The following is a 27095-nucleotide window of genomic DNA, read 5'->3' as shown; positions in this document are numbered from 1 at the left end:
CTACGAGTCGTGTGCGCGAGTGTGCGAACCGGCAGGCAAAGTGACGGGAGCAAAGCTCGAAAGCTCGCTCAAAAGTGCTTGCCCCGCGCGCGACGTTGTGGAGCCGTGGGATCGAAAGATGGTTTACGGGAAGGACGGCTCGACCAGCGTGAGATTCGGCGCCGTATGCGTACGTAGGGGCGAGGTAAGAGCCGGACGCGCAGATCGGATGGATGCTGACGATGCGGCATGGGCTCTTTTCTCGGGACCCCCATTTCGCTCCTTGTAGGCTTTTCTTGCTCTATCGACTGGAACAGAGGCACCCGACGTTGCATCGGCCAAGACGAAAGCGACAGAAGTGTCGGCTTTGGAACCCCGAGAGTCGCCAGGTTTGCAGTGCGCTTTGGGCAGGGTGATGACCTCAGCGAAAAACCGGAAGACGAAGCGAACGGCCGGGAGATGAAGGCGTCAACCGGGATAGCGATTTGCAACCTCCCCCATCTCGAACGGTCGCAAGAAGGGGCCCTCTTCAGCCTAGTCCCCGCAGGCGTTTGAAGACCCACCTCTCATGGCGACGGACCTGGGACTGGGTACCTGGGACCCGGGCTCAGGGCTCAAGGCTCTCCAGGAGCAACGAGCGGGTAGGGTAGCGATCGTCGCCGCAGACAGTCCGGGCTCCGTCGAGGCCGCGCTGGTCCTGCAGATGGGTTGTTGGGGACCCCGCCGAAGCTAACCAGCATGTCCAAAGTGCCATGGATCAAAGTAGACAGAGGCACAAAACAAGCATGGCCTAAACAAAAAGTGAGAAATCCACGCCCCGACGCTGGCCCAACGTAGAATGAAGAAAGCAACAAGCAAGAAGCATGAGTGCAGGGCAGGGAGGCGACAGCATTTACCGGGTTTGGTACTGTGTATTATGTGCGCGGGTAGGTCCCCCCACATTCCTACGCCCCCTCCCCGGTTGGGACACAGCTGCGATAGGAATAGGACGAGGTCTTAAGTCGTGGAGGTTCTGGGGGTTACAGCAACCTGGCAAAGATACGATGGCGGCTGTCATTGCTAGTTAGCGGCGGGCGTCTTTCGTCCTTGAGATGACGGGGATGGCAACCTCGTCACTTGTTTTTCCGCCACAGTTCTGTGTCTCTTGCTGGTTCGACGACGACCACGTACCTCCTCGTGGGCACCTGCGACAAGTCTTGTCCGTCTGGGTGAGTTGTTGCTGCGTCAAGGGCGTGGTCAACGTGGGATTTGAGGAGCCCGGCTGCAACGTGGTGTGGTTGAAGAACGCGTGGGTACCTAGGGAGGTCGGTAGGTGTGCAGGTGTGCAGGTGTGCAGGGCTGGGAGGCGGACGGGGGAGACAAAATCCGGAACATGATTGGTGAACCCGGACTAATAGGGGGCGAAGAGGACAGGGAAGCTGCGGATGAAGGTAAAGATGGAGCGAGAGAGGGAGAGAGTCTCTCACCTGGAAGTCGCATCGCACGCAGTCCACACCGGTGGGGACGAGTACAGAAGTTCCTTCCTGCTTTAATGGTATCTGGTGGTCCAGATGCAAGCTAGTAGCGACGGACCGGCTGACAGGATTGATTGGCAGCCAAGCGACATTAGAAGAACGAGAAGTAAACAGCGGTACTCACCTTCAAACAAGATACAGCGGCGATATGTTTTCTTCATTCCCACTTCCAACGAGAGACGTGTGCATGCGTATCCATCCCATCGACTCAAGACCCCATACTCCTTAGCGTCCGCGTGACGGGGGAACATTCCGACCTTCGGTCCCGAGCTTTCGTCCGAATCCCTGCTGGCTTCTTGCTTCTGGCTTCCGTCGATGAACCCAGCAAAGCCACCCCCTAGACCCTGTTTGTCGGAGTCTCTCCGCCCCTGGGAGGGTGGAGGTGTCAAGTCGCTAGCCGAAACTCTCGCAAGGGCCAAATGCTGCTACCTATTGCAACGTCAGCCTTTGCCAAGCGCGTACGGATACCTATTGCTCAAGTCGCAGCGACATCGACCCAGGCATAACCATCCGTTGCTCCCTTCTTTCCGACACTTGTTGAGGATGCCCCAATCCACGGCGCGATGAAGCGAGCGTATGGCTTGCAGGGAAGCGCTCCGGAAGAGGGAGGCGGAAAGCCCAATGGAGCAAGGAGTTAATCGGCTTTTGCGGGAAAGGCTGGTGAGATCTATTGGCTACCAATAGCTAATGTGTAGGTGAGATACAGGTGAGCTGATGGAGCCAGGAGTAATCTCCCGCAGCTCACCTGTATCGAGAACCACAGGCATATGCAACTACGTACGCACCGCAACATGCAGCACCACATGATTGGACCAAGAAGCGAAGTCCAACGTCGTCGTAAGCCGCGCGCACCAATATTATGACCGGGTTTGTTCTGCTGAACAATCAGTCGAACTTCAGTTGCTCATGTTTGCACACACTACGGTCAGTCAGCTGCAAGCAGACGCGCGCATCAAATCCTCTGTATCATTTCACTCTTTTCCCTGGAACCCCCACCCCAGGAGCTGCCATCGATCCTCCGAAAGTCAACCCCGCCACGACGGGAAATGCAACTCTGCTCCTGTGCAGACCCAGCCAGCTAGCCAGCCATCCTCCCCTTAGCTCCCGCTCGAGGCTTGCTAGCTACAGATAGAGATCCTGTTCATCGGATCGGGGCAGGCAGGGACTTGACATTCGGGTTGCCGACGGCCAGAAACAGACTCACCTGTGCAAAGATACAACAGGGGTATGGTGGGAGAAGCGGGGGTCGGTATCGAGAGGTGGTCCCCGACGAGGTCCCCGACAAGAAGCAACAAGACAGCAGTACCAATTGCCTTCGGCCTTTGGTCTGAAGCAGGCAACGATGGACGATCATTCCCCATTTTCAAGACCCGGTCTCGCATGTTGTAGGGATGATGATGTGACCACGGATGGGCGGGCCGTCCATCTGTAGTCTGTCTTTGCGGATGATGGTTGATATGCCCTCCCTAGATGTCGTTTTGTCGCTAGAGAATGCCAGTCTCGGCGGACACCTCTGTCTACCTCCTGAGCTTCTTCGTACGTGCAGCAGGGGGAGGAGATTGCGGTCATTAGAGTGGCATAATACTCCCCATATGGATACGTCGATGGACCCAGTTGGTTTGCAGAGAGCCTCAAGCTTGCCGGTGGCAATAATCGACCCCTAGTCCCGAACGGTCGTGCGCTGTCGGCCCCATTGCGCCTGTCGGGCAATATCTGTGAACGGCGAACGGGGGGGGGGGGGAAGGGGACTGGGGGTCATGGAGATGTCGGGCATATCGGTATTCTCCATCCGACCTTCATCTTGTGCGGGGCCTCATCCCTCGCCCCGGCCTCCATCCGCAGCCACATCCGCAAGAAATAACCTGAATGAATCCCTGAGCGCAGTCGGGATTCCCAAGACTCGCGTTGTAAATGAAAGATTGGAGGACAGGCCCCGAAAGAGGCTAGAAAACCGGCAAAACACGATGCAAGTCTTTGCGACAGGCCCAGGGACGCCCGTCGGCTGGTGTAGTGTATAGGCATGAGCCGTATTTCTTGTTCACCCCCTACCATATGGTGGTACACAGCCAAGGTATGGGACCACGCGTCGTGCCCCTGAATAAAATGGCCTCATCAACCCGGATTGCGAATCTCAAACTGAATCGGAGCTAAGATCCACCATCAGATTAAAACCACAGCCGATGTTCTCTGTGAGGCTGACCTGCAGATTTGTGTTACGACTGCGCGACAAGACAGCGCATGAGGCTCTCCCGACCGTTCGTTGCACATTGGGAACCGAGATTCAATCCTCGACCCATTACATAAGCTGTCGTCGGCTTCTCGTATGTACCAGGTACGTACCTAACTAGGTAAGTAAGTACGACGCTACCTACCTACCTTGGGTACGACTCCAGCGACCCGGTAAAGTAGAGATCCTTCCCAGGTCGGGGTTGCATCGGGATGGCCCACCACACTATGCGGGCATGACAGCAGCTCTGGGCTGCCTTAGTGCTCCTCGTCCTGCACCCTCACACATTATTGGCCGGTATACTTGACGGCGTGATCTATCTCGATTCCTATTGGTTGTTGTGCGAGCTGCAACTTCATTCCTTCGAGACTTAACATGCACTTGCTATTCGACGGTCGATATAGCGAAGTAGGCGCAGCAGTTCGAGTGAGACGCTGGAAGACTGACAGCCTGGCCCAGTGCCATGGCGATTGTGCACTGCTGGGGTTTGTAAGAGCGATGACGGGTTTTATCAAGGCCGTGCCAAACCGGCCTCATGTTGCGTTGTCGTCTTACTGAACCGCTGTCTGAAGAGCCCAGCTGTCTTTGATCGTGCCTGGGGTGGCGGGCCGCCACCTAACTAATCACTATTCGTCGCGCGCTTTTGACATTAGGATTTGCAGCAACCATCGCATGCTTCTTCTTCTTCTTCTTCTTCTTCTTCTTCTGCTGCTGCTGCTGCTGCTGCTGCTGCTGCGATGTTCAAAACGGGCAGTTGCCGTCAAACTGATTATATGACTCGGTGCTCGGTCTCATCTGGACAAGTCAGAATTGGATCGTCCGGCATTTCTGTGCGTGCCAATATCAGCGCTTGTCATCAAAGACACACCGGTATCCACTGGGTGACCTCCAAGTCCTAGACTCGTCTCGCAAGGACAGGCGAGTAGTTAATCAAGCGTCAAGAGGGAAGGGAGGAGCCGTTCGTCGGTTCGCGGTTCGCACTCGCTAAACGCAATGGGGGTGTCGACATAGGTGGACCGAGACGCACTTCAGGCAGCAGGATTTCCTCAGACCCCAGTTGAGTGGTAAAAAGAAATGGACGAGCTTGGTGGCTTGGTTCACTGCCGTGCCGACCGGCAACATCCTATTGTCGACCATCCACATCGGCCTGTCCTGTCGTCTGGCGGCATGACGAACCAGCCCTGTAGGTCCCCCAAGAGGCCAAGGTCCATAGCAGGTACGGATAACGTACGATATAGCGGTGCGTCGTTACGAGAAGCATGAGCGCACGATCATTGTTACTTAGCAGGATCATGAAGCAGCGGTCCCTGTCGACGATTAATGATAGTTGGGGAATAGGGACTGGATCATCAGGCGTCAATGGCCTTCTGCATGGAAGGTTAAGGAAAGCACCGCGCCTCCCTCGAACGTCCATCATCTCGTCCCCCGGGATGAGAGATTTGCGGGCGGGCGTCAGGGGAAGCTAGTCGAGCCGCGACCCCTCCGCAGCGGGCGTACGAATCGGGGGATCACAGAAATGCAATTTATCGGTACCTGGCCACATGGTCAATGGAAAGAAGTTATTCGTAAACGGCGGCAATGAAAACGTCATGCTGTGCCTGGGACACGATGTGATACGTCCATATCATTGAGTTGCAACAATCAACGGAATCAACAGGCGCAGCTGGCCGAGTATACGGGCCTGTACAAACTCGATCACAGTCATTCAGCGTGGTGATGGTGGAGCTGTTTTAGTTACTGGAGATTAATGAAGCAATGTCATTTTGGGCCAGGCCCTCTGCACCTGGCCAGACTGCGGATTCGCTGAGTCGTATGTCCCCGCTTAGCGGAGAATGAGGCTTGATGTCCCGTGGAGCTAGGATCGGCCATCGTAGGGGCCCATCAAAGCAAAGGCGCGGCGAGTCGGTGTTTGAACCACATTTTAGCTGTCCTTTCCAGGTCTCGATTCGTTCGTTGGTACCACGCTGGCCAACTCTCCCCGGACAGCGGTAGTCGAACTGACAATGCGCGATGTCGAAATGCAGAGAGATACATGGACGGCGCGCGACCGCTGCTAGGGTTTGATTGCGTATCGCCGCAGCCGACGCAAGGCCGACTACTTGGAATGACCTTGTCTGTTCATACTGATCGAATGCCCGAGCCCATCAGCAATCAGGTCCGGGTGTGGTTTCTCGGACGGTCCTACGATTCCTCGTGGTGTTGTGCACTGACCTAGACGAAACGCAGTTGGTCGCCGCCGGCAGTCCGTTGGACAAGTAAGATACACACACGCATGTGGCGGCAAGCGTGCTGGCAGCTCGAATAGATCCTACCCTTTGATTCGTTATGGTGAACAGACAGGAGCGAGATGCTGCACCTGGACTTTGAGCAATCAAGCCTCTCTCCACCGTGTATAACTCCAGGGCTTCGACGCCACTCGGCCTGTTCGCTTCAACTGCTTTCTCTTGTCTTGTCTCCTTTGCATAGGGACGTGCAAGTGAATCTTGATCCGTCGGCTCGTTACCCCACACTTGTCGTAGGGATGGTGCCATCTGAAGACGTGCTTCTATCCCAAGCAGTAGGGTTGGCAGGGAATACCAGCTACGGACAGACGTTTGAACAACGGCGGGGTTCATAGTAACGCTGCTGAGCCGATATTCTTTGTAAGGCCGCAATGACGGCGATATTTTTCTGTAAGTCCGCAGTGACGGAATGATCCAGTGTTTTCTTGTTTTTTGTTTTCCTTTTTTTTCCTCGTTCAAAATGGTTGACAACTTGGGGGAGACCCGATTTGAGGCCAGGATGCGACACAAGCAGGCCCAATAGCTTAGGTACGACCAGGGGTGCCGGGGAGGGGTCCGGCAGACAGGCGAGAGAGAAAGAGAGAAGAGGCCTTGAGGAGAGAGGGGGGTGATCGTAGAGGGAAATCGATATGGAGGGCGTCGGTTTAGATGACCGGGGGTCGGTCAAGTATACTGTGTCGATGAGCCGTACCGAGAGCTTTCTGACACATGGCGAAGGATTTACGCATCCGCCAATAGAATCGCGTCAGCTTCGCTTCACCTGGCGTCCTTTCCAGTCTGTCATGTGGACCAGAAGCCGCGTTAGCGCCAATCGCCAGCTACGAAGGTAATAAGCGCGTCGCTGCGATAGGCCCAAGCCTCCCCTCCCAATTTTTGAAGCATCCAACACCCACCTTAAGCGCAGCGCTTAATCAGCCCATCACCGCCATCGCAGCCAGCCAAAAGTAAACACGACTCCTCGGATGCTCAAGCAATCACTGCACGGTCATATTGGAAGACAGACGACGCGAAGCAGACACGACGGGTGTGTTCCTCCTCCCGTATTGAATCGTCGCTTCGTCGTCGCCACCGTCGAGTCTCCGCGATGGGACAGGTCTTGAATCCTTCTGCCTGAGCACATCCAAATGTGGACATCGCGCAACCATGGTCACCGCAATGAACGCGCCCTCCAGGTGGAGCGGCAAACGGCAGAACGTCTTTAAGTCTGTTTTTAATACGGAAGTATCGCAGCCCACTCCATGCTCGACACCATCACAGAAGTTCACCTCACAAGGTGATCTATTGGGCGGTCTACCGCCACCGCCGCCGTCATCACACCATCAATCACCTTCGCGCACGCACTTCCCCAGCAACATCAAAGTTTCGGATCTTCAGCAGAGCTCGCCCCCGCCAACTCATTCGCATCCGCCTTCTCCCGACCAGTCCAACGACCAGGTTAGGTGGGATCGAGCATGGCACGTGGTGACAACTCGTATCCAGCTGCCGCCATCGGTGGCTGCTGAGGACTCGTTTGGCGCCCTGGCATCTGAGTCTCAGGACTACGATGCGGACTTCTACGACAGTCTTAACCTGGTGCTCCATCCATGGAAGCACGTTCAGCACGCTACCGTCACCGAAGACATCCTCTCCTGGCATACCCAGCAGGTTCGCCACCACTTTGCTCAACACGTCCTCCCCCTGCTGTCCGCATGCAATACCTACGGTGACCAGGCTCAGGTACTCCTTGGGAGTATACGTACGCTGGAAGCAGCTCACCGCCAGTATCTCTACGGGCTATCCCTCATTGTGCGGGGCCTCGACAACAAGCATGCAGACATTGCCGTTGACAAGTTCCGGCGTGATCTGCACGCAGTCATTGGCAATTCCATGTCACAGGCGCTCATGGAATCCCTTCGAGCCGTCTTTGGTCGCTTAACGAGGGTCATTCTGGGCATGCAGGCCGCACCCTCCCCCGGGGCATCTCGGGGAACCGGCTTGCAAGGGGACAATCAGGCAGCAGCACCATCCCCAACGCCGGCAGCGGCAGCGCGTCAAGAGCTCTTGCAGTTGATCGAGGCGCTGCACAAAGTAGGCCTTGCCGGGGAGAGATTTCAGATACTATTCGCCGAGTTGATGGACTCGGTGATGATTGAGCATGTGAAAACATCATTCGCCGGCGTCTGGACGCAGCCAAAAGCAGGTGGCGGGAAGGATGCTTCAGGCCCCCCGTCGGTTTCTCGTGCGGCGAAGCTTGGCACACCTTCACGCTGCATCGCAGCACTATGCGATTGGGTCGAGAATCACTACTCGCGGCTAGCAGTCGAGGTTTTTGCTCGCCTCGGTAGCGGGGATGTTGCTTGGGCCGACGTCGAAAAATGGAAGGAGATCGCAGTCGGACGCTTGGCTGTCATGCGCATTCATGAGCTTTTCGACATTGTCCTGCAGTGGCCCGAGAGCAAAGGAGCTCTAGACGACCTCCGCATGGCCATCACCACACCTCAGCGACGCTTGCAACTGACGGACACGTTCTCGGCGGCCCTTCAAAAACGTCTGCTACACCCAGGGAGATCGACGCTCGATATACTCCGCGTATATATCTCCATGATTCGAACGTTCCATGCTCTAGACAATTCCAAAGTGCTCCTGGACCGTGTGGTACACTCGCTCCAGCTCTACTTGTGCCAGAGAGACGATGCCATCCCCATCGTTGTTACGGGGCTCCTGTCCAATCCAGACGACATCCGCACCGAAGGGGGTAAAACAAAGCTCGTTGAGCTAGCCGTTCTGCTCAATGATCCCTCACAGCAAAGGCGTCCTGCTATGGACGAAGAAGAGCTGGACTGGGATGATATGGAATGGATCCCCGATCCTGTGGACGCCGGTGTGAACTACAAACGTCCCAAGTCGGAAGACGTCATTGGAACACTGATCAATGCTCTGGGTTCGCAGGATATCTTTATCAAAGAGTTCCAGAACATCATTGCAGATAGGTTGTTGTCCACCCAGGTCGAGTTCACCCAAGAGATCCGGGTGCTCCATTTGCTCAAGAAGCGGTTCGGAGATAACGCCTTGCAGAACTGCGATGTCATGATTAAAGACATCCAAGACTCAAAGAGGGTCGATTCGATCATCTCCAAGACGGTGAGGGCAGGCCACATCGGGGGACCTGTCCGGAAATCCAAGGAGCTTCCGTCGTACCATACGAAGATCCTTTCTCGGCTCTTCTGGCCAACGATGGACCGGGAGCACTTCATTCTTCCACGGCCCGTCGCCGAGGTGCAAGGGTACTACGATAGCGAATTCGAACGTCTGAAGTCTTCTCGCAAGCTAACATGGCTCAATAACCTCGGAAATGCCACAGTCAACCTCGAGCTGGAAGACAGGACCGTGGAGCGGGAGTGCAAGACGTACGAAGCCGTCGTTATCTACGCTTTCCAGGCAGACGAAACCTACAAAGGACCGCTCCCTCTGCGCCGCACCGTCGACCAGCTTGAAGAGGTTCTCCAGATGGATGACGATCTTATACGGTCCGCCATCTCCTTCTGGGTTAGTCAGCGTGTCCTTCGTGAGATGGAGCCCGGCACCTTCGCCGTCCTCGAGAAGCTGAACGACGATGCCAATGGCGGAGCCAACCCCGCTGTACCTGGTCCGGACGAAGCCCCCGCCACGGAGTCGGGTGATGTCTCACCCAAGAAGCCCAGCGCGCTTGATGCCAAGGAGCAGGAACGGCGACAGGTCTACTGGCAGTTCATTGTCGGTATGCTCACGAACTCGAGCCCGGCTATGCCGCTGGGCCAGATTGCCATGATGATGAAGATGCTGATCGCGCATGGGTTCCCGTGGAGCAACGAGGAGTTGCAGGAGTTCCTCGCGGAGAAGATGGCAGAGGAGGAGTTGGAATTGGTAGGCGGCAAATACCGCCTACTCAAAAAATGAGCGGAAGAGCTTGTGCTGTCCCTTCCCCGTCCGAGATGGGACCACGGCGGACGATGTTGGTTTAAGGGGCCCGGGGAACGATCAAAAACATGGCAGAACTGCTAACTAGCCAAAGCCTAGAACCGACCACGGCACCCCCGCTTGTATGGCGGGGGGGGGGATTGCCATGCCCAATACAAATTAGATACCCACCGTTTCCCAAGTCTTGTTCGAGTTGCCGTGATGAAGCGAACGCGAGGCCCGAAACGCCGCACCAGTTTGAGCGGGAGCAATCCACTTCCTGTCTTACTTTCCTCCGGCCGAGGGGCAAGCAATGCGGCGCACGATTCTGACAACCCCCAGGACCGCAATATCGGCCGTATCCAGTTGTCTTCTTGGCCACGTGGGACGCATGGTCTTCCGCATCCCGATCGCGAGCCAATGTATGCACACTGGCATCGCCGTGAGCGTTGTCTTGCCCGGTCGGCGACGACTCAGCCATAGAACCCCACGACGACACTATTCGGTCCGGTCGGGCGCGTCTTGTGTCGGTGATCCAGAGGGCGGACAAGAGGCTCTCGGAGTCCCCATCTGGATGAAAGATGGCAAAGTCTCTACATCCTGGTATTGAGTTTTTCTCTTTCTTCCTTTCTTTCTTTTTTCCCTTTTTGTATCTATTAGGCCAATGCTTCCAGCCTGCTTTGATTTCTTGCTTCCTCCATCAAGTATCTCTTGCACTTACCCGCCGTGTCCGCCCGTACTTTAGCTGTCAACATGAGAAAGCAGGTCAAGAGCACGGGTCGCCAGTAATGAACGGGGGGTGGCATTAATGAATGCGGCTGCCCTCGTCCTCTAGTCTCGACAAGACACTTCACCTATACCGGCCGTGTCCCGGAGCGCCGTCAATCTCCTGAAACAACCGGCCTCACCCGGTTTGGTCGTGTCCGGCAGCAGGAGCCTCTCCGACCCAAGCCAGCCATCGGGGGGCCGGTCCTGCCGATCCGACAGGTAGCAAGACACGCCAGGCACGGCGTTCTGTCCCCGTTTCTGTTTGTCGGCTATGGCCGGTAGCAAGACCGAGAGAGGCCTTCGACTCCTCAAGATACCTGCTCGGGCACGATCGGCTTCGGCGTCTGCCGCCCGAGCTCGGCACCACCCACGCCCCACGTCGGCACACGCGAGCGACGTCGCATCCGACTCTCACGAGGTGAGGGGAGGAGGACCCGCGAAGTCGCTGTGAACACACGCTCCCGCGCCTCGTTCGCGCTCAGCAACGCGGGACGAGGTCCCCGCTCCCCCTTCACGATATCAACTCCAAGGCCCAGCTCCAGGGCCTTGCTCCAACGAGAGAGTCGAACACAGATCCGGGTCTTGGCCACTGGCCTGGGAGACGCCGCACGCCGTCCCCTCCCGCCGGCCGTGTTGTCGAACCGCAAGCCGAGTCTGTGTGGCCATGTCGATGATTTGCCCTCGCCGACGGGCGTGTCTTGTTCCGCGCCGACGTCGTACCCTTCCCATATGCAAGATGCGGCGGTGCGATGTAAAGTCACCTTTTGTCAAGGGCCCTCGGCGGTTCCTCCTCTTTCTAGTGCTGGACTGCCCCCGCTGCGCGAGGTCGTGTGATCGAGGCAGTTGCCAGAGACTACATCATGCCAGCGCTGGGCGAGGCGACCGCGAAACGTCAATAGCGAGAGAGCACCCAGAGGTACAACCGAGTAGCCTGGGACAGGTCGTGACTAAACCAGAACCAACGCGAAATGAACCCCGTCGGTTCTTCAAACATCACCCGCTAGGTATGGTTGGAATAAGTTGGAATAGCAGGAATAGCAGCGTTCCTCGTCGGTCCCGTCACTTCTCCCGATCCGTGGGTGCGGTACGACAGCCCGGTCAGGGCCATGGGCCCCAAACATCACAAAGTGAGAGCATACGACCGTCTTCGTCAGAACGTGTTATTCTTACCGCATATCAAAGTGATGGAGCGAAGGGAAGAGCAGTCTTTTTTTTTTCTTTTTTTTTTCTTTTCTTCTTCACAAAAGAAACACATACATGGCAATGTGACTGCGACCGTGAGCTCGTCTCGCACCCTCGGCCAACTTTAAGTCTCTCGGGTCGACGCATACCAGGATGCGTCAGTCGTCGGTCAGGATGGGTGGGGAATCAAGAGGTTGCAGCAGCAGCAGCAGCATGTAGGCGACCGCTTTGCCGTCCTCATAAGACCAGGATGCGGTAAAAGTTAAGCAACAATACGGACGACGTGAAGGGCGGGCAGAGCGTCATCGGCCGGGGTTCTCTAGCCGGGGGCATTCTTACTCTTGGCACAGCCAAGCGTTATTTGGACATGGTTCCGAGTCAGCCGCCGTCGTCGTTGCTGCCGTGGTAGTCGTCGTCGTCGTCGTTGTCGTCGTCGGACCTGGCATCGGAGCCAAGAGAAATGCTAACATCGATCCCTAATTAGCCGATAGCGTAAACCCCGTGAAGCTTTGCTTGTTCGCATCCGTGTATGCACAGCATTAGTAACGCACGGGTGGGTGTTTTGAGCAGGACAGACCAGTCGCTGCCAGGATGTCGCAACCAACGATGGGGATTGCGTTTGTCGGTGTCTGCAAGTCGGCGTGCAAAAGAAAAACACAACAACCAACATGGGCAACTGGACCTTGACCCAGCTCGGCGGCAAGAGTAGGAGCCAACAAGACGCCCATTTCGGGCGCCTAGAGGGGGTGGGCAATACACGGGTATAACAACCAGAGCAAGGCCGGGGCAACGATGCTTTCGTTTGCAAGGTTCTCTCGAGTTGTCGAACAATGGGGCCGGCTTGCCGCATTTGTCGTGTAAGCCCGTCGTCGGTGGTAAGGGTAGCAGTCGCGGAGAAAACAGTTGGTCGTCGGTATGATTAACAACCTTGACATGTGTCGCGTGGCCCAGCATTGTATGAAAGGGGTGGTGGTTGTAAAGCCATGTATGGGTTGCTGGCCTCGGAGGTTGTGCGAGCGATGTTCGTGGAGGGCCACCGAACAGGGGCCAAGGGCCGGGAAGAAAAGGCGGTGATGGTGCATCTTATAAGGAATGTTGCGCCACGTTTACACACTCTCTCAATGGCCTCAAAAGAGTGAGCGGAACCGACCGCCGACAGGCAACACAAGGCGCAAGCTTGTGCCATTTTGTTCGCGGCCAACGGCTCTCCCACCTTGATCAAGGGCGGACTCTGTTGCGAGGGAGCATGTGAGCTGAGTCGGCGTCGAAAACTTTACGAGCCCCGCGGGGTCTTGATTTTCTCTTACTCCCCCCCCCCCCTTCTTTTCTCTGTTTGAGGCTCTCGGACGGGGAGTCAAAGTCGGCATGGGCCCGGAAAGGCAGCTCGACCCGACGACGGACGGTGTGCATGGACGATGGACGACGGGAAAGTCGGAACTGATAAATAGAGGGCGGCTGTTTGGGGAGGGGGGGGGCAAAGAAAGCCAGCCATGCTAACTAACAGTGCTCGGCTGCCTTCATCACTCATACCGACTGACTTTACCTTGCGGTTGAAACCGAGAGACTGAAGTTGTTTCAACTGCGTGGCGACAATCCCAGCCCGACCGGGTTCGAACCGGTCCCCCATAACTGGAGCTTGACCATGCCGTTTCGTGCAGCAAACCATTGCCGATGGAAAAGTTTGCTGGTCATGAGTACACGCGAGAGAGAGAGACAGTGAGAGAGACTTCCGAAGGGGTGTGTGTGTGTGTGTGTGAGTGCGTGTGTCTTCCACCAGCGTGGACAATAGCGCAGCGAGATAGACAAGGATTGGCACGCCTGGCGGCCGACGGCGTTCCTGACTCGACTCAAGCAGTGCCATGGTGTGAAGTGATGCATCCCTGGAGACATGGCGGAGCCCTGCACAGAAAGTAAGATGAGACGAACGTCTCAAGCAAAGATAAGGGCGCTTGACGGTGCGCAGTACTACGTACGCACACGAGGTAGATAGATGAGTAGGTAAGTCGGCGTACAAGTGAAGTGAGAAGAAAAGGTTCGAATGGTCAGGCGACGAGCCCCGAGTGGCAAGGAGGTGGGAAGAAGAGGCAGAGAGAGGTCGGCGAGTGAGAGACAAAGCAGCGGGCAAGAATGGTAGCTACTAACTACTACGGGTAGCGTCGAGCTTGGCCGGTGTGCGCCCACGCACCCCATAGTATGTCCCTATCTTAGCGCGAACCAGGGCTCGAGAGATCGTCGCGGGGATGTCGCTGCATCGAAAAGCGAATGGGAGACGAGTCTGGCGACCAAAAAGGCTTCGAGCCAATCGATAACCGACCGTCCTCTCCTTGGAGGAGCTGGGCCGCCGTCTCGAAGCAGGGGCACGGCCGGGGGGTCCCTTTCCAGCGCGAAGCCGCGGGGTCCCTGTCCCCTCCTTTCCCTCGTGTCTGACAATCCGCTTCTTCGGAGGGGGAGGGGGGGGGGGGGAGAAGAGCTGGAACCAGTGATGACGTATGGTTCCGGCTGGGATGCTGGTGTTATAGTTCGGGAAATGCTACATGTACGGGGTTCGAATAGTGAGCATACACTACCGGTACTACCTATGCTATAACACAGTCTGGGCAGGATGGGGGTGCTCGAGTCGGGCGTCCACGGGCGGTGAGAGGAGAGGAGAGGCCGTGATGTGGTGGTGGTGGTAGCTCGCTGATTGTGATGGCTGATGGCTGATGGCTGCTGATGCGGGCGAGGCAGCATGGCCGGAGGCGGGTACGTCTCCGATGTGGTGGCAGCGGCTGGTTGTCAAAGCGCGAGCCGGCGGGCCTCTAGCTTGGGCGGCCCGGCCTAGCCGCTGAGACAGACGAACCCCGCGGGCTTCCACCGTTCTCGCTTTGCCCACGACTTGTTGAAGGTCTTCTTTGAGGGGCGCGCGAAGAGGAGGAGGAGGAGGAGGAGGAGGAGGAGGAGGAGGAGGAGGAGGATGGGATCCAAGACGGCGGTGCACCGGACTGTCCAGGCCGGATGAGATTTGGCGATTGCCGTGACGCTGAGTTGGCGGCGGCCCCGTTGACTTGGAGACGGAGGCAGACGCGGAACTACCGGGAACGAGGTCGAGTATTGGTGCTGCTACTGCTGCTGCTGCTGCTGTTGTTGTTATTGCCACTCTTATTTGTTGGTTATTACTTTGATCGGTCAGCTGCGAGGTGCATTGTCAAGAGGCGGTGCGAGAGTTGCATAAGCTCCGATGGCCACAAGCATTGAGACGGACGGGATTCGGTTGGGGGTTGGCGAAAGGTAGGACGGCGGCAGGGTTCCGGACCGGATGTAAGTCCAGGGTCTCTCCTTCTATCGCTCATATTGAAGCAATCCGTTGGTCGAGGAGCGGGGGAGAAGAGACAGAGAGGAAGAGATGAGACTCCCGCGTCTACAAAATCTATGGCACGGATACTATGCATATTAGTATACCTACTGTATCCATGTACAGATACGGCACCCTTGGTCCAAGGGCGCGGCACGGCAGGGCAAGGCGACGACGACGACGACGACGACGACGGCTGGCCAAGAAGCTCCGATGCAGCCGTGTCTGTCTGTCTGTTATTGGATGCAGGGCTTGCCGTGCAGACAAGGGTACATGGAGGTGTTAAGACGCTCGCCATGTACAACGTGCCGAAAACGTGCTGGCTGGTATTACTGCGAAGGGCTCGTACATACAGGTACAAACCAACTGGAGGATCAGAGAGAGTTCTGGAGGTCCCGTTCCGTGAACTAACACCTGACAAGCGGCCTGACAATGGCAAATGCCTGCCTCGGTTGTGTGTGCTGGTGCTGTGCTGTGCTGTGCTGGCCACACCTTCGTCCGGCCTGCCACCACCGCCGCCACCATAATCACAACCACAACCACAACCACCGACAGACCGACTAGGCAGAGGGGGGCGCTCGCCCGCTCGGTGTGGCATTACACGGGGGTCGGGGTCCCAGATACACGCTCCCGCACCGGAAGCGATACCGCATCGGGCGCAGCGTCATGTGAGAATCCCGCGCGCCGGCGTCCTCCGCCGTCGAGTCGCGTCCCCTGAGACGCTGGACGAGGGAGCCCGGCTTGCGTCCATGGTGCCACCAGAGGAAAAGGGCCAGATACGACAGGGCTAGAACGGGTGGACGGATGGATGGTTGGGGGCCACCAGTCACTTTCCTGCAAGCCTAACCAGCCACGGCCTGGCCACGCTGCCCTGCCGTGGATGAGGAGAAGACGGAGAAGCAGAAGCCAGGGTGAGCGAGCCGTGAGACAGCGGCAGCAGCAGCGGCAGCAGCAGCGAGCAAGAGAAGGCGGACGTGGATGACGATAGAAGTGCCTAATAATGAGCCAAGGTTGGACGGGGAGCGCCATGGGTGCCGAGCCTTATCTATTTACTTATCGACCCCGACTAATTAATTATTGCTCCTCCGCCCACGTACGGGGGGGGGTATAGGAACGGGACATGTCTTACTAGGACCGGCCGAGCTCGCGAGGCTCATGTGAACAGATCTGAAATGGGCCTGAGCCTGAGCATGAGCCTGAGCCTGAGCATGAGCCTGAGCCTGAGCATGAGCCTGAGCTTGTTAGTTGTTCTGGCTCAGCACAGCGTGCAGATAAAATGCAACCTAGACAGACCACTGACACACCCGTACCCTCATCGGAGACTCCGTTTGGTATCCTGAAGTATTGCGTTGAGCGAGTGCATCGCGGACGTTTGCTTTGCCTCATCTCCGGCCCCTCCCGTCGTCCACTTTTCATTGATGTATTGCATCTTCTGCTTACCTGCCTCTCTGTTTTGCCTGGTTTTCGACATCGAGGGCTGTTAACGGAAGCTTCTCGGGCACAAGAACAGAATGTTTCGTCCGTGGAAGTCAGTCGGTCACACGGTATGAGACCCGTGGGTCCATGGCGGAGATGGGGAAGGGGGGATGGATGCGTTTGTTTGTTTATCCGTTTTCTGTTAGTTTTACGAACGAGTTTTGTATTCGGGGGGGGAGGGACTTCTGTTGGCCTGATCGGCGGGCGGCCTTGACATCGGCTGCTTTCGGTCCAGAGCCCAGGAGAGACCGTCGGGGTCGAAAGCGTCGCTGGTGGTGGTGGTGATGGACATCACGGACGAGTATTGACTTTGGCCGGCGCGATGCCATTGCCCTTCCTCTCTCTGGCCTTCCTTTCCCAGGCCTCGCCCCAAGGATGACGACGACGAAGACGACGGCGACGACGACGATAATGATAGCCACTCTTATCCCATGACAAACTGCTCGTTCGTTGTCCGTTCTCCCCCTAGCCCTACCGAGAGTTCTGGTCCGGAAAAAAAGACAAAAAAAAGAAGGGAAAAAAAGAGAGAAAATGAGGCAGAAAAAAAAAAAGGCCACATACACACACACACACAATGAAAACTTACCGTCCGTCCGTCCGTCCAGGTGGCATCTGCATCCATCTGCATCTGCATCCGTCGCCAATTCTCGGTCAACTGCGATACCGGACTTGGATTGTAATGGTTGATGGATGGTCCAAGGGAGAGAGCGCAGACCTTGCTGGTTCCCAGGACAGGACAGGGCAGGGCAGGGCAGGGCAGGACAGGGCCCCAAGACAAGACTCACCATCATCATTATCACCATCCATCGTAATCAAGACGCCTGCCAACCGCCACCATCCACTCTCTCATCCTGCCCTTGTGACCCCGCGGGTCTCGATACAGACTTGGACGTATCACCCGTTGTCTCTCGCCGGCGGCCTCCCCTCTGGGATTCGAACGGAAGCGGCCTTTGCCGCCGACTATAATCCGGACCCCCTCCGGCAGATCCGAACAGACTCCCTTCGCCCAAACGCACCCGCTGCCTACCCGGGTCCGGTAAGCCCGCTCGTCCCTCTTCCACGTTGTGGCTTCTCGCCGCAGACAGGGAGGGCAGGCATTAGCCAGCCGGAGCACGGTGCAAAAGGCTACCCTCAAGGGAGGGGAAGGGAGGAGAGGGGGAAGGCGAGGGAGGGGGAGGGGGGAGGGGGAGGGGGGCGAACAGGCGAGAAAAGCAGCAGCAGCAGCCAACCAACCCACACCCAAGTGACTTCCAGAGCACAGCAGACTTGATGGATGTCTTGGCTTGTTTTTCTGCCTCCCTGCTGAACCGACAAGCAAGGGCCTGCGCATCTAACCCTCGCCCGGCGCAGTTGGCGTCGCATGGCCTGTCCCTCCAAAGAAACGGAGCCACGCATCTGCTGGGGCCGAGCCTGTTTACAAGTGGAACGTTGACGTGGGAGAGAGACAGAGAGAGAGAGAGAGAGAGAGAGAGAGAGAGAGAGAGAGAGAAGGAGAGAGAGACAGAGAGAGTGAGAGAAAGAGACCGCTGCGAACACTTTGGTCGACACACTTTGCACATGGGAGGGGACGGGTCATCGCACAAGGTAATTGTGGTCTACATTAATCGTCTGACCGTATTAGTAGACCGGCATCCGCATCCGCATCCGCATTAAAACAGACACCTTGCCAGCACCTGCATAGCTGCAACAACAATTAAACAAAAAGACGGCAGCCACAACGAACGAACGAACAGCAGCATCAATCAGCCTTGCTCTGCGTCATCAGACGGCGCCGGCCATTTCCTACCGCATCCGCCCTGCCTGCGATCGGCTGACGCTGCCTTCACCGTCCCGGACAGCATCCCTACAAAGCCAGCCCATGGCCCCCCGCCCCATGTCAGCAGCCCCGGGGTAGTAGTACGTTGCTCATCACTTTGCACGGATACCAAGTAGATACGCCGTGTACTGCCTTTGTTGAGCCTGGGTCTCGTTTGGCTGGCTTGCTGGCTGGCCCGCCGGTACCCGGGTCTCGTTCCCTATGATGAGAGGTATCTGTAGTAGTGTACGGTGACTGATGAGAGAGGTGGGCATGCAGCAGTATCAAGTCAAGTGCAAGTACAAATGCAAGCGCAACATCAAATACGCAGGCAGGTAAGTATGCCCGCCTTCTCTCTCCGATTCTGACTCTGAGTTAGGATCGGCCTGATCTGATATGGGGACAACTGGCCCCGGGGGTGCATGGCGCTGCAAATCTGGTCCGCGCTCGCGCTCATCTCTTACCTCTGAGTCTCCCTACCACTGACTCTGACTCTCTCTCACTCTCACTCTCACTCACTCTCACTCTCACTCTCTCTCACTCTCACTCTCTCACACACACACACACACACACATACTCTCTCTCTCTCTCTCTCTCATACTACCTGTACACTCCCCCCGTGCCGTGTGATGTCCTCTCCCAGGAAGGTAATTCGCCGTCTGGGTCCCCCCCCCCATGGCTCCCAGCCCCTCCCATTGGGTCACGTCTGCCGTCTTCCCAGATGGGGCGACGCATTGCCATGCTACAACGCCCTGCCCATGTTGCGGGCTCTGCTGCTGCTGTACTTGGCTTTACGGCACTTTGCTTCGCTGTCTTTTGGTCCCGGATGCTCCAGTCCGCCCCAGCCCACCCCACTCCAGTCCAATCCGTTCCTGGGCAAGCAAAGGCAAAGGCAAAGGAAGCAACTCCGGGCCCGGCCCAGCCCAGCCCACACGGTTACAGTACAGTACAATACAGTACAATACAGTACAGTACGTGCGATCAGTCATCTTTCTGCCCTGTAACGACCGGCGTGGCCATGGCCATGGCCAGTCGACATGGAACATGGTCATGGACTTTTTTTTTTTGTCCCTCTCTGCCTACCCCCTCCCGCAGGAGGGGGAGTGCCAGTGCCTGTGCCAATGCCAGTGCCAGTGCCAGTGGTAATAGTAGCAGTTAGTCTCACTCTGTCAGTCATTTCAGTCCAGCCGGAACGATGCAGCCAGTCCAGTCCACTTGCTGTACCTATTCGGTCTCGTCTTGCTTGGTGTGCATGCATGCCTTTACGGTTACCTCTCGGTCCTGCTCTCTGCACATGGACGCCGCATTCACCCCCCCCCCCCCCCCCCCCAGAAGTGTCAGTCTTGCTCCTCCTCCTGAGGCCCAGGTGAAGGTGAGGAAAGGCCGGTTTGAGGTGGGATTTTTATTTCGCTTTTTGGCTTTTAGCTCTCTCTCTCTCACTCTCTCTCCCTCCCTCTCCCTCTCTCTCAGACGCACACGCAATGTCAATCTTAGTCTCACTCTTACCCTCACTCTCACTCTCACTCACCTGGCTCGCGGTGCCTTTCCCGGCCTCGCCTTGTCGTCTTTTTCTCCCTCCGGGCCCCATCGACTGACTCTCTTCCCTTTCCTGCACCTCCACCGGGGCCAAACCGGACCTTACCCTGCCTGATAGATTGATTGATTGCCTACCTTGCAATACTTGACCCGGCCTTCCCTTGCCTCGCCTCACCTCACCTCAGATCACCTCGCTTGGCTCCAAAGCAGTGGTGCCTGGTTGGTGTCTGCTGGTGTTTGGTGTTCCCCAAGGTTCCTTCCTTTTGGCCTGCGACGAAATACAAAACCAAGACGACCTGCCCACCCCTCTTTCTTTTGCCGCTGCTCCCCCCGTCGTCTGTTCTTCTCCCCCCTTCCACCACCACTACCACCACCACCACCACCACCACCGCCGCCACTCTTCCAACTCATCGTCGTCTCACCGATACTCTTCTCCTCGACACCCATCGACGGCTGTTGAATCTTCTCCCGTCTGCTCAACTCGACTCGGCTCGGATCGACTCGACTCGCCTCCCCCTGCATCCCTTGCTCGGCAGTATCAGCCTCAACGACGTATGCGGCCTGAAAACATCCAGACACACCACCACCACCCCTCTTTCGGTCAGACAGTCTACGCCCATCCTCCTCACTTGACCTCATTATCCTCCTCGTCACACAACAATACTCGTCAACGCATGCCGCATGCCGCATGCCACATACATACCTAAATACCATATACGCACATATAAGGTATCCCGCGGCCTCGACCCCAACCTTGGACGACTCTCACGCACAATCCTCTTACACGCCCCCTTTCATCCCTACTATTCCACCACGCTGCGACAGCATAGCGAATAAGCGGAACACCGACACAGACCGCCCTTCGGCAGCTCAATACGACAAAAGTGCCCAGCCGTCGTTCGTGTGCATTCTGTGCAGCATTGAGAGCCCACCACTCTTCATCCAGCTCGCATCTTACCCGTTACGGCCAGCCGAGACGCCTGCATCCCACTCTTTTTGCGAAACCCCGACCAACTGCTGAATGCGGCATGATCCAGCGACCCAGCTCTGTGTCTTAGCAGCGCCCCCCTCCCCTCCTCGCTCCCCGACTCTTACGCCCTGAGTCTGCGTCACTGGTGCACCGAATCTGGCATTCAATCTTCTCGCCCTCTTTCCCTGCGACGACCCTCTGTGGACGACCAGACCTATGCCGCAGGTCCTCGATGGGCAAGCAAAACGACCAAGTCTTGAGAGCTTCCTCCTCGTATCTGATTACCGCCGACCGGTAAAAAGCAACGGCATCTGCACGAACCCCCTCCGGTCACGTCAGCTTCACCCACGCCCGCCCCTCACCTGGCCAGTCCACAAGAAAGCTGCCGACAGACAATCACCCTGGCCCTCCCCCTGCCCATCGTGACCACAGACGCATCTCGGCACACTGCTCACCTGTCCAACACCACTGCTCTTGCCGATCCCACGAATAAACACGCCGGGATAAAGAAGCAAGCAAGCAAGCAAGCAACGTCGTGTAAAGCTGCATGTATACAAGGGCATTCGGTCTATGAAACAGGACTGGATTCTGGGTGAAAGAGAGAAAGGCCGTGGCTATCCGTTGCAGGCAACTGCGACTTGACCCCGAAGTTGAGGTTCTGGATACAGCCCAGCAGTCTTTCTGCAACAATAGCAGCAGTAGTAGGTAGCCTTTATCGCCATGGACGAAACCATGGACTACTCATATCACCATCAGGAGCAGGTCCAAGGCCAGGCGCAGCTCCCATACTCGCAACAGCAATCCCGGTGCCCCTACCTCAACCGAAATGAGCATCATCAGCAACCCCCCAACGCACAGCAGCAACAACCGCAGCAGCAGCAGCAGCAGCAGCGCTCGACGATGCACTACGACCCTGTCCACGCTTCTGCAAACTACTGGCATCCCCAAGGACAACTACCTCCTTACCACTGGCAGCCTCACGTACTGGGTCACCGGCCGCAACTGGCGCCCCAACATCGATCTTCGAACTCGGCCTCGGAACCTCACTTCTACAATCATGGACCAGCCTCAAGCTTCGGCAACGCCCTGGGCGGCTATCCGGGTGCTCCCAACACCGAGATAGGAGGCCCCCAGGCCATGCATCCGTCCTTCTCCCACTCACAACTTCCTCCTCCCGTAAGGTACGGTCATTCAACGCCCCTGGCACCCAGTCAGCCGACCACGTCCCAGCCCTTGTTCGCCCCTGACAGGGCATTTGGACAGAGCACAACATCCCGCACCGGTGCTTTCAACGCGCCTCCACACTCTCTGAACACATCGACACCGTCCCTCGCACAAGACTCTTCAGAGCCGACCGCAGAGCCTCCACGCCCAAGCCAGACCACAACTACAGAGTCCACAGGCACTGCGAGCCAAGCGCCTCCTCCCAGTACCAGCATCCAGTTCGGATCTGCTCCGCCTTCGTCTGCACCCCAACAACATTCGCCCTTTCTCCTCTCACCGTACAGGGCCCATCGCTCTGCCCCTTCAGGTGAGATGAACGCAGTGGTATTCAGTAGCCTGTCATGTCATCATACTTACGCTCACGCAGGGCCCTCCTCCGCCTCCTCCTCCTCCACCACCACCACCACCACCACCACCACCACCACTACCACCCCAGCCAGCAACTTTTTGCCTCCGAACTTGCGTCGAGCCCCAGGGAATCCCCGTCGTACCATGTCGCGAAGGCAAAGCCCGCCATCCGATGGCGATATGGACTCGGAAAGAGACCTGAGGATGGTGGAGCAGGTCATCCACGCGAGTGGGAGCTCAGGTCGACTGGACGGCGACCACTATAACATGGACCCCGTCCGCGCAGCTCAGTTCTTGCGTGGCTCGGTCACCACAAAGTACGTGGCATCGTCATCGGCCATACAGTCTCTCCAGAGCGTGCCGATTTCGGATCTGCCCGAGGGCGAAAGGAGTAAGTCGGCGTAGTTCCCAATGCCTAATAAGGACTAACATTGCTGGCCAGCTTGCGTCATCTGCTATAACGAGTACGGTGTCGAGACACCAGAGGGCGTCAAAGAGGCCCCGTTGCGGCTGCCGAAGTGCAAGCACGTCTTTGGCGATCATTGCATCAAGAAGTGGCTCGAGGACTCGGACAGCTGCCCCTACTGCAGAGACAAGGTGCCCAACGAGCCCCGGATCTCGTCAACAAACCCCAACGTCAACAATATGCTCCGAGCCCGTGGCCAAGTGACCTTGGGGGGATACGCCGGGTTCATGAGAGAAAGGGATGCCGGTTTGTCTCATGATGACTCTTCCCGGTTGTCGGCAGCCGCCTCGGGCCATGGCGAGCGTCGTTCGCCTCCGACAGACGGTGGCGAGAGCCGGCGCAGGATTCGGCCCCGCCATGGCACCCTTCGCGGACCCGGCTCCCCGCCTTTCTCCGGCGGCTCGCGGCCGGGATCGTTCGGTGCTTCCGCCGCCAGCCACGAAAATAACCGGAGATCGCATGCAGCTGCCGCCGCGAACCGGGCGTACATGTCCAACACAAACACGCCAACCCGGACGAGCCACGGCTCTGCCGCTCAGGTCTCCTTCCCGGGAGGGAACCCGTCCCAGTACCAGGTCCCCAGCTTCGGCTCCATAGAGCCATCGTCGGCAACGCCGTCGATGCCGCCCTACATGCAGCATGGAATGCACCACGGCAGCTCTCACGGTGCGCACGGCACCGGTTTCCCGAATCCTCTGAACCGAAGCTCTCTGCCGGTGCCTCTCCCAAGTGCTTGGGTTTCCGGGCTTCCTCCTACGTCTGATGACTCGCAGCGGCGTGTCATGCCCGGCGAGGGCGGTGCTCAGCTTCAGGCTAGCAATCAGTGGGGGCAGCGTTAACAGCGGCCTCGGCGACGCGCGAAGGCTCGGGACCGATGATGCCACTTTTTCCGCCCTTGCGACGTTCACCCTTTTCCTTCTCATATGATAATTCAACGACTTGGTATAGTGGTTTTATGGCGGTTTTGGTTTGGCATTCAGGAATTCACAGATCCCCCACGGCGTTTTTTTCTCTTTTTTTCTCTCTTTCTAATTTTTTTGGAAGATTTCTTTTCTCTTCCTCCCCCCCCCACCCCGTCTTTTGGCAGTCACTGGCGTTTTGGAGTACGAGGACAGCAGCATCGCCAACCTCACATAAGGTGGTATGATTGAGAATTTCAACTCTTGACAAGGTCACAGCGTTTGGAGGGCGGAACATATTTTTTTCCGGTTTTTATTTCTTCTTTTGCAGTCAGACGACACAAGGTACCTGGCCTGTTTCCAGACGGTCATACATTTCCCCAGGGGAAGACCAGCAAGCGGATGTCGTGGGGCTCACGAGCCATAATTCCACGCGGACAAACTTGGCGGCCACGAGCACGGCGGGAAGCGGCATGTTATGCTAGTTCAGATAGTCAGTGGATGAATATATGGAAATATCCTACTCTAACTACGCACCAGCCTTTCACGGACGAGGCCAAACCTCTCGACGTGGGGGCTGCCACCCCGTCAGGACAGGTGAGTTGAACTGTGTGGTTTCAGGACCGTGACAGACTCGGGAGGGTTCAGGGGCAGGAAGAGCCCTTGAGCACTTGAGCTATGGACAGACGGATAGAGAGGGAGAGAGGGAGAGCGCTGGTCCATCGGTCAGGGGCGGTGGGGAAGGCAGAAGAAGCTAACGACGGCCAAGCCGTCCTCCGGATTTGGATGATGGCAGCAGACTGGCCACGCGGGGGTTCACGTCGGGTTGAGGAGGAGGAGGGGGAGGAGCAGGAGGATGCTTTGTCTTTTTGTGTCTGGAAACGGAGTAGCAACCGGTTCTTTCCATCTCCCTGGACATCTTGTCTCTGTCGTTTAGAGGGGGGATGCTCCGGGCTATTCTGAAGGTTGCGTGTCGGTCTGCCTCCCAGAGGGGGAAAAAGAGAAGGAAACCGACAGGGCGAACGTGGAAGGACGACGCGGGATGGTCAAACCGGATGTGTGTGTGTGTGTGTGTGTGTATTCGTCTACTCCCCGGCGATTCGGTTCGAAGCACTCTGTTTCTCTTTTCCCGTCATTCCTGGGGATTCGGGATTGTTTCTGTTATCCCCCCCCTCCCCCGCCGCCAAAATCCGGTGGTGCTCGACAACGCCGTCGACTGTTGTGTAAAGCGAATGCGAATGCTTGAGCCACATTGCTTGCTCCCCCGTTCTGGCGGGGAGGAGGGCTTACCCGCACTAGCGTCGTCGGGGTCGTGGCCGGAAGGAAGGATTCGAGCAAGGAAAGGGGGGCTGGAACGGCACCGATTGGTGGCCCAGAGGGGGGGGAGAGGGTACAGGCAGGCAGGCGCATGGGCTGTCTGTCTCGGGTTCTTTTTTTTTCTTTTTTCTTTTTTAATGCATATGTCGATCGATGTGCGTGCAGTGTGGTGATGTCGGCTTCTTCTTCTTCTTCTCCTTCTTTTTGCTACTTTTACTTTTCTCTTCTTTTTGCTACTTTTACTTTTCTCTTCTTTTTGCCCGTATCTTGTCCTTCCCTCCCAGTTGGGGGAAAGGCGTGGCGTTTGGATGTTTTTATTCCATTTCATTCTGTTTGGAATACATCCTGTTTTATGCTTTTCTTCTTGGGACGAAGAAGACGAATGAACTCGGGCAATACAACGGAACAAGCAAGCTTTGTCCGGAACCGTGTTCATTTTTAGCATCATGGGATGGGAGTGTGGGAGACGGGGCGAAGCAGGTGGCGAGAGAGAGAGAGAGAGAGAGAGAGAGAGAGAGAGAGAGAGAGAGAGAGAGAGAGAGAGAGAGAGAGAGAGAGAGAGAGAGAGAGAGAGCGCACGACGCTCACTCCCACGCAAAGGCGGAATAGTGTACGAAGGCTGTCGGAAAAAACTGCGTGTGCTCTGCGGTCGAGGATGGCTGTGACTTTGTTTGGGGTCGGGTGCCTGTGTGTTTGTTTCTCAGTGTGTTTCCGACATTCCGTCATGTTTGCCCCCTTCTCCTTTCCGTTCTTCTCCTCCAAGTTGCTTCAGCCAGCCGTCCGTCCGTCCGTCCGTCCGTCCTACGTAGGATAGATAAAATGTGCACCCCTTTCTCGCGGGATCCTTCCCAAAACGCTGATAACCCGCGGGTTGGATGGACCCTTGCCCCAAACATCACGTTTGAAGGCCCGACGCCGTTGGATGAAGTATTTGGATTGCTCCATCTCGCCGGGACGAATGCGTGGATGATACCCAATGCAAAAAAAGTCCGGACGGGCTCGGTCGGCTCAGCCCATGCATCGATAAGAGATGTAATACCTACCTACCTGTGTGTCGTAGGGGACTCGGAAAGGTTGATCTCGAAGCAAGGAAAGGGAGCACAGTCCACGCGGTTGAAACAAGGGTAGTAGGCCTCGCGGCTTTGGGTTTGGGGGGGGAGAGGGGGGAGGAGGCGTGCCCTTGGCTTTGTTGGCATCTTGACCATCGTCGAACCGAACCCAATCGATAGGGGTCGCTCTGAACGAAAGAGGAGAGAATCGGACCAACCTCCCGCCGGGCTAACATGTTGTCCGCTCGGCTGGGACTAGCAGGTGGGATCCCGATGGACCCCAAAACCCCCCCCCCGTCCTGGGCCTAGTCAGGCGAGACGGCGGGATGTGCGCATCAGCGAAAACCCGGCGGGGCAGGCTAGTACAAAGCGGGAATGCGATTCGATCCTCAGCCTCCTCCTCCTCCTCCATCCCCGCTCCGTTCCCGTCCCATGGGATACCAATCCCGTCTTGCCATGATTTTGCCCCGGCGCTAATCATCTACCGACGCGCCTCTGCTGCTGCTGCTGCTGCCTCCGTGAACGGGTTTTTCGAAGGGGTATGAACCCCGGTACGCGCGTCGACGATGACTAGCTTGTTTACTATATAGGAAACCCCCCATTGAGATTCTGTTTCGCAATCGAGACAGGGGAAACCAGTTTCTAAGCAGCCCACTACACACACACACACACACACACACACTCACCGACACCTGGAAAACGACGATACGCAGTACCCTGGAACCGGGCCATCGGCACACGGTTCTTGTCCTCTCTGCCTCTGCCTCTCCTTCGCTACGGGGCACATCCCTGTCGCGCGCGTGTCGAAGCGACCTCC

The 27095-nt window shown here is 56.9% G+C and overlaps 9 protein-coding genes across 9 annotated transcripts; 4 read left to right on the top strand and 5 right to left on the bottom strand.

Moving 5' to 3' along the window:
* Positions 1 to 6483: 6483 nt before the first annotated feature.
* Positions 6484 to 9917, top strand: LY79DRAFT_675964 (Cullin family protein; the record flags this gene model as incomplete). The annotated part of the gene is made up of 2 exons (XM_060564461.1): positions 6484 to 6828; positions 7175 to 9917. The coding sequence occupies exons 1-2, from the start codon at positions 6632 to 6634 to the stop codon at positions 9915 to 9917; spliced, it is 2940 nt and encodes a 979-aa protein (XP_060420534.1). The 5' UTR covers positions 6484 to 6631.
* A 957-nt stretch (positions 9918 to 10874) lies between these two features.
* Positions 10875 to 12237, top strand: LY79DRAFT_4507 (uncharacterized protein). Its single transcript, XM_060553186.1, has one exon. The coding sequence runs from the start codon at positions 11350 to 11352 to the stop codon at positions 12124 to 12126; it is 777 nt and encodes a 258-aa protein (XP_060420533.1). The 5' UTR covers positions 10875 to 11349; the 3' UTR covers positions 12127 to 12237.
* Positions 12172 to 13021, bottom strand: LY79DRAFT_4526 (uncharacterized protein). Its single transcript, XM_060553189.1, has one exon. It carries the CDS (start codon positions 12819 to 12821, stop codon positions 12348 to 12350), a length of 474 nt encoding a protein of 157 aa, XP_060420532.1. The 5' UTR covers positions 12822 to 13021; the 3' UTR covers positions 12172 to 12347.
* LY79DRAFT_4518 (uncharacterized protein) lies at positions 13022 to 14302 on the bottom strand. Its single transcript, XM_060553187.1, has 2 exons — positions 13841 to 14302; positions 13022 to 13766 (listed from the first exon to the last, which is right to left on the bottom strand). The coding sequence occupies exons 1-2, from the start codon at positions 14055 to 14057 to the stop codon at positions 13222 to 13224; spliced, it is 762 nt and encodes a 253-aa protein (XP_060420531.1). The 5' UTR covers positions 14058 to 14302; the 3' UTR covers positions 13022 to 13221.
* A 466-nt stretch (positions 14303 to 14768) lies between these two features.
* LY79DRAFT_4442 (uncharacterized protein) lies at positions 14769 to 15901 on the bottom strand. The gene has a single exon (XM_060553177.1). It carries the CDS (start codon positions 15794 to 15796, stop codon positions 15020 to 15022), a length of 777 nt encoding a protein of 258 aa, XP_060420530.1. The 5' UTR covers positions 15797 to 15901; the 3' UTR covers positions 14769 to 15019.
* A 610-nt stretch (positions 15902 to 16511) lies between these two features.
* LY79DRAFT_4484 (uncharacterized protein) lies at positions 16512 to 17842 on the bottom strand. Its single transcript, XM_060553183.1, has 2 exons — positions 16639 to 17842; positions 16512 to 16534 (listed from the first exon to the last, which is right to left on the bottom strand). The coding sequence occupies exon 1, from the start codon at positions 17475 to 17477 to the stop codon at positions 16803 to 16805; it is 675 nt and encodes a 224-aa protein (XP_060420529.1). The 5' UTR covers positions 17478 to 17842; the 3' UTR covers positions 16512 to 16534; positions 16639 to 16802.
* Positions 17843 to 20155: 2313 nt separating this feature from the next.
* LY79DRAFT_4408 (uncharacterized protein) lies at positions 20156 to 21207 on the bottom strand. Its single transcript, XM_060553173.1, has one exon. It carries the CDS (start codon positions 20717 to 20719, stop codon positions 20192 to 20194), a length of 528 nt encoding a protein of 175 aa, XP_060420528.1. The 5' UTR covers positions 20720 to 21207; the 3' UTR covers positions 20156 to 20191.
* Positions 21208 to 21695: 488 nt separating this feature from the next.
* LY79DRAFT_585674 (uncharacterized protein) lies at positions 21696 to 23852 on the top strand (the record flags this gene model as incomplete). The annotated part of the gene is made up of 3 exons (XM_060560528.1): positions 21696 to 22506; positions 22567 to 22938; positions 22990 to 23852. 3 exons carry the CDS (start codon positions 21696 to 21698, stop codon positions 23850 to 23852), a joined length of 2046 nt encoding a protein of 681 aa, XP_060420527.1.
* Positions 23853 to 24428: 576 nt separating this feature from the next.
* On the top strand, positions 24429 to 25464 carry LY79DRAFT_532315 (uncharacterized protein; the record flags this gene model as incomplete). Its single annotated transcript, XM_060556287.1, has 1 exon — positions 24429 to 25464. A coding segment is annotated over exon 1 (302 nt), but the record flags the coding sequence as incomplete, so codon positions are not given.
* Between the last annotated feature and the right edge of the window lie 1631 nt (positions 25465 to 27095).

This window comes from Colletotrichum navitas, assembly GCF_030913465.1.
Source record: "Colletotrichum navitas strain CBS 125086 chromosome Unknown LY79scaffold_1, whole genome shotgun sequence".
NCBI classification, from domain to species: domain Eukaryota; kingdom Fungi; phylum Ascomycota; class Sordariomycetes; order Glomerellales; family Glomerellaceae; genus Colletotrichum; species Colletotrichum navitas.
The sequence above is the reverse complement of the archived record's forward strand: the minus strand, read 5'-3'. Positions and strand labels throughout refer to the sequence as shown.

Excerpts from the sequence above, each read along its gene's own strand:
- LY79DRAFT_4408 (XM_060553173.1), bottom strand. The coding sequence starts at position 20,719 with ATGGTATTTAGGTATGTATGTGGCATGCGGCATGCGGCATGCGTTGAC.
- LY79DRAFT_4484 (XM_060553183.1), bottom strand. The coding sequence starts at position 17,477 with ATGGTGATAATGATGATGGTGAGTCTTGTCTTGGGGCCCTGTCCTGCC.
- LY79DRAFT_4526 (XM_060553189.1), bottom strand. The coding sequence starts at position 12,821 with ATGCTGGGCCACGCGACACATGTCAAGGTTGTTAATCATACCGACGAC.
- LY79DRAFT_4507 (XM_060553186.1), top strand. The coding sequence starts at position 11,350 with ATGTCGATGATTTGCCCTCGCCGACGGGCGTGTCTTGTTCCGCGCCGA.
- LY79DRAFT_4442 (XM_060553177.1), bottom strand. The coding sequence starts at position 15,796 with ATGCCACACCGAGCGGGCGAGCGCCCCCCTCTGCCTAGTCGGTCTGTC.
- LY79DRAFT_4518 (XM_060553187.1), bottom strand. The coding sequence starts at position 14,057 with ATGGGGTGCGTGGGCGCACACCGGCCAAGCTCGACGCTACCCGTAGTA. Across the intron at positions 13,767-13,840 it reads CATCTATCTACCTCGTGTGC|GGCTCCGCCATGTCTCCAGG; the intron begins GTACGTAGTACT and ends CTTTCTGTGCAG.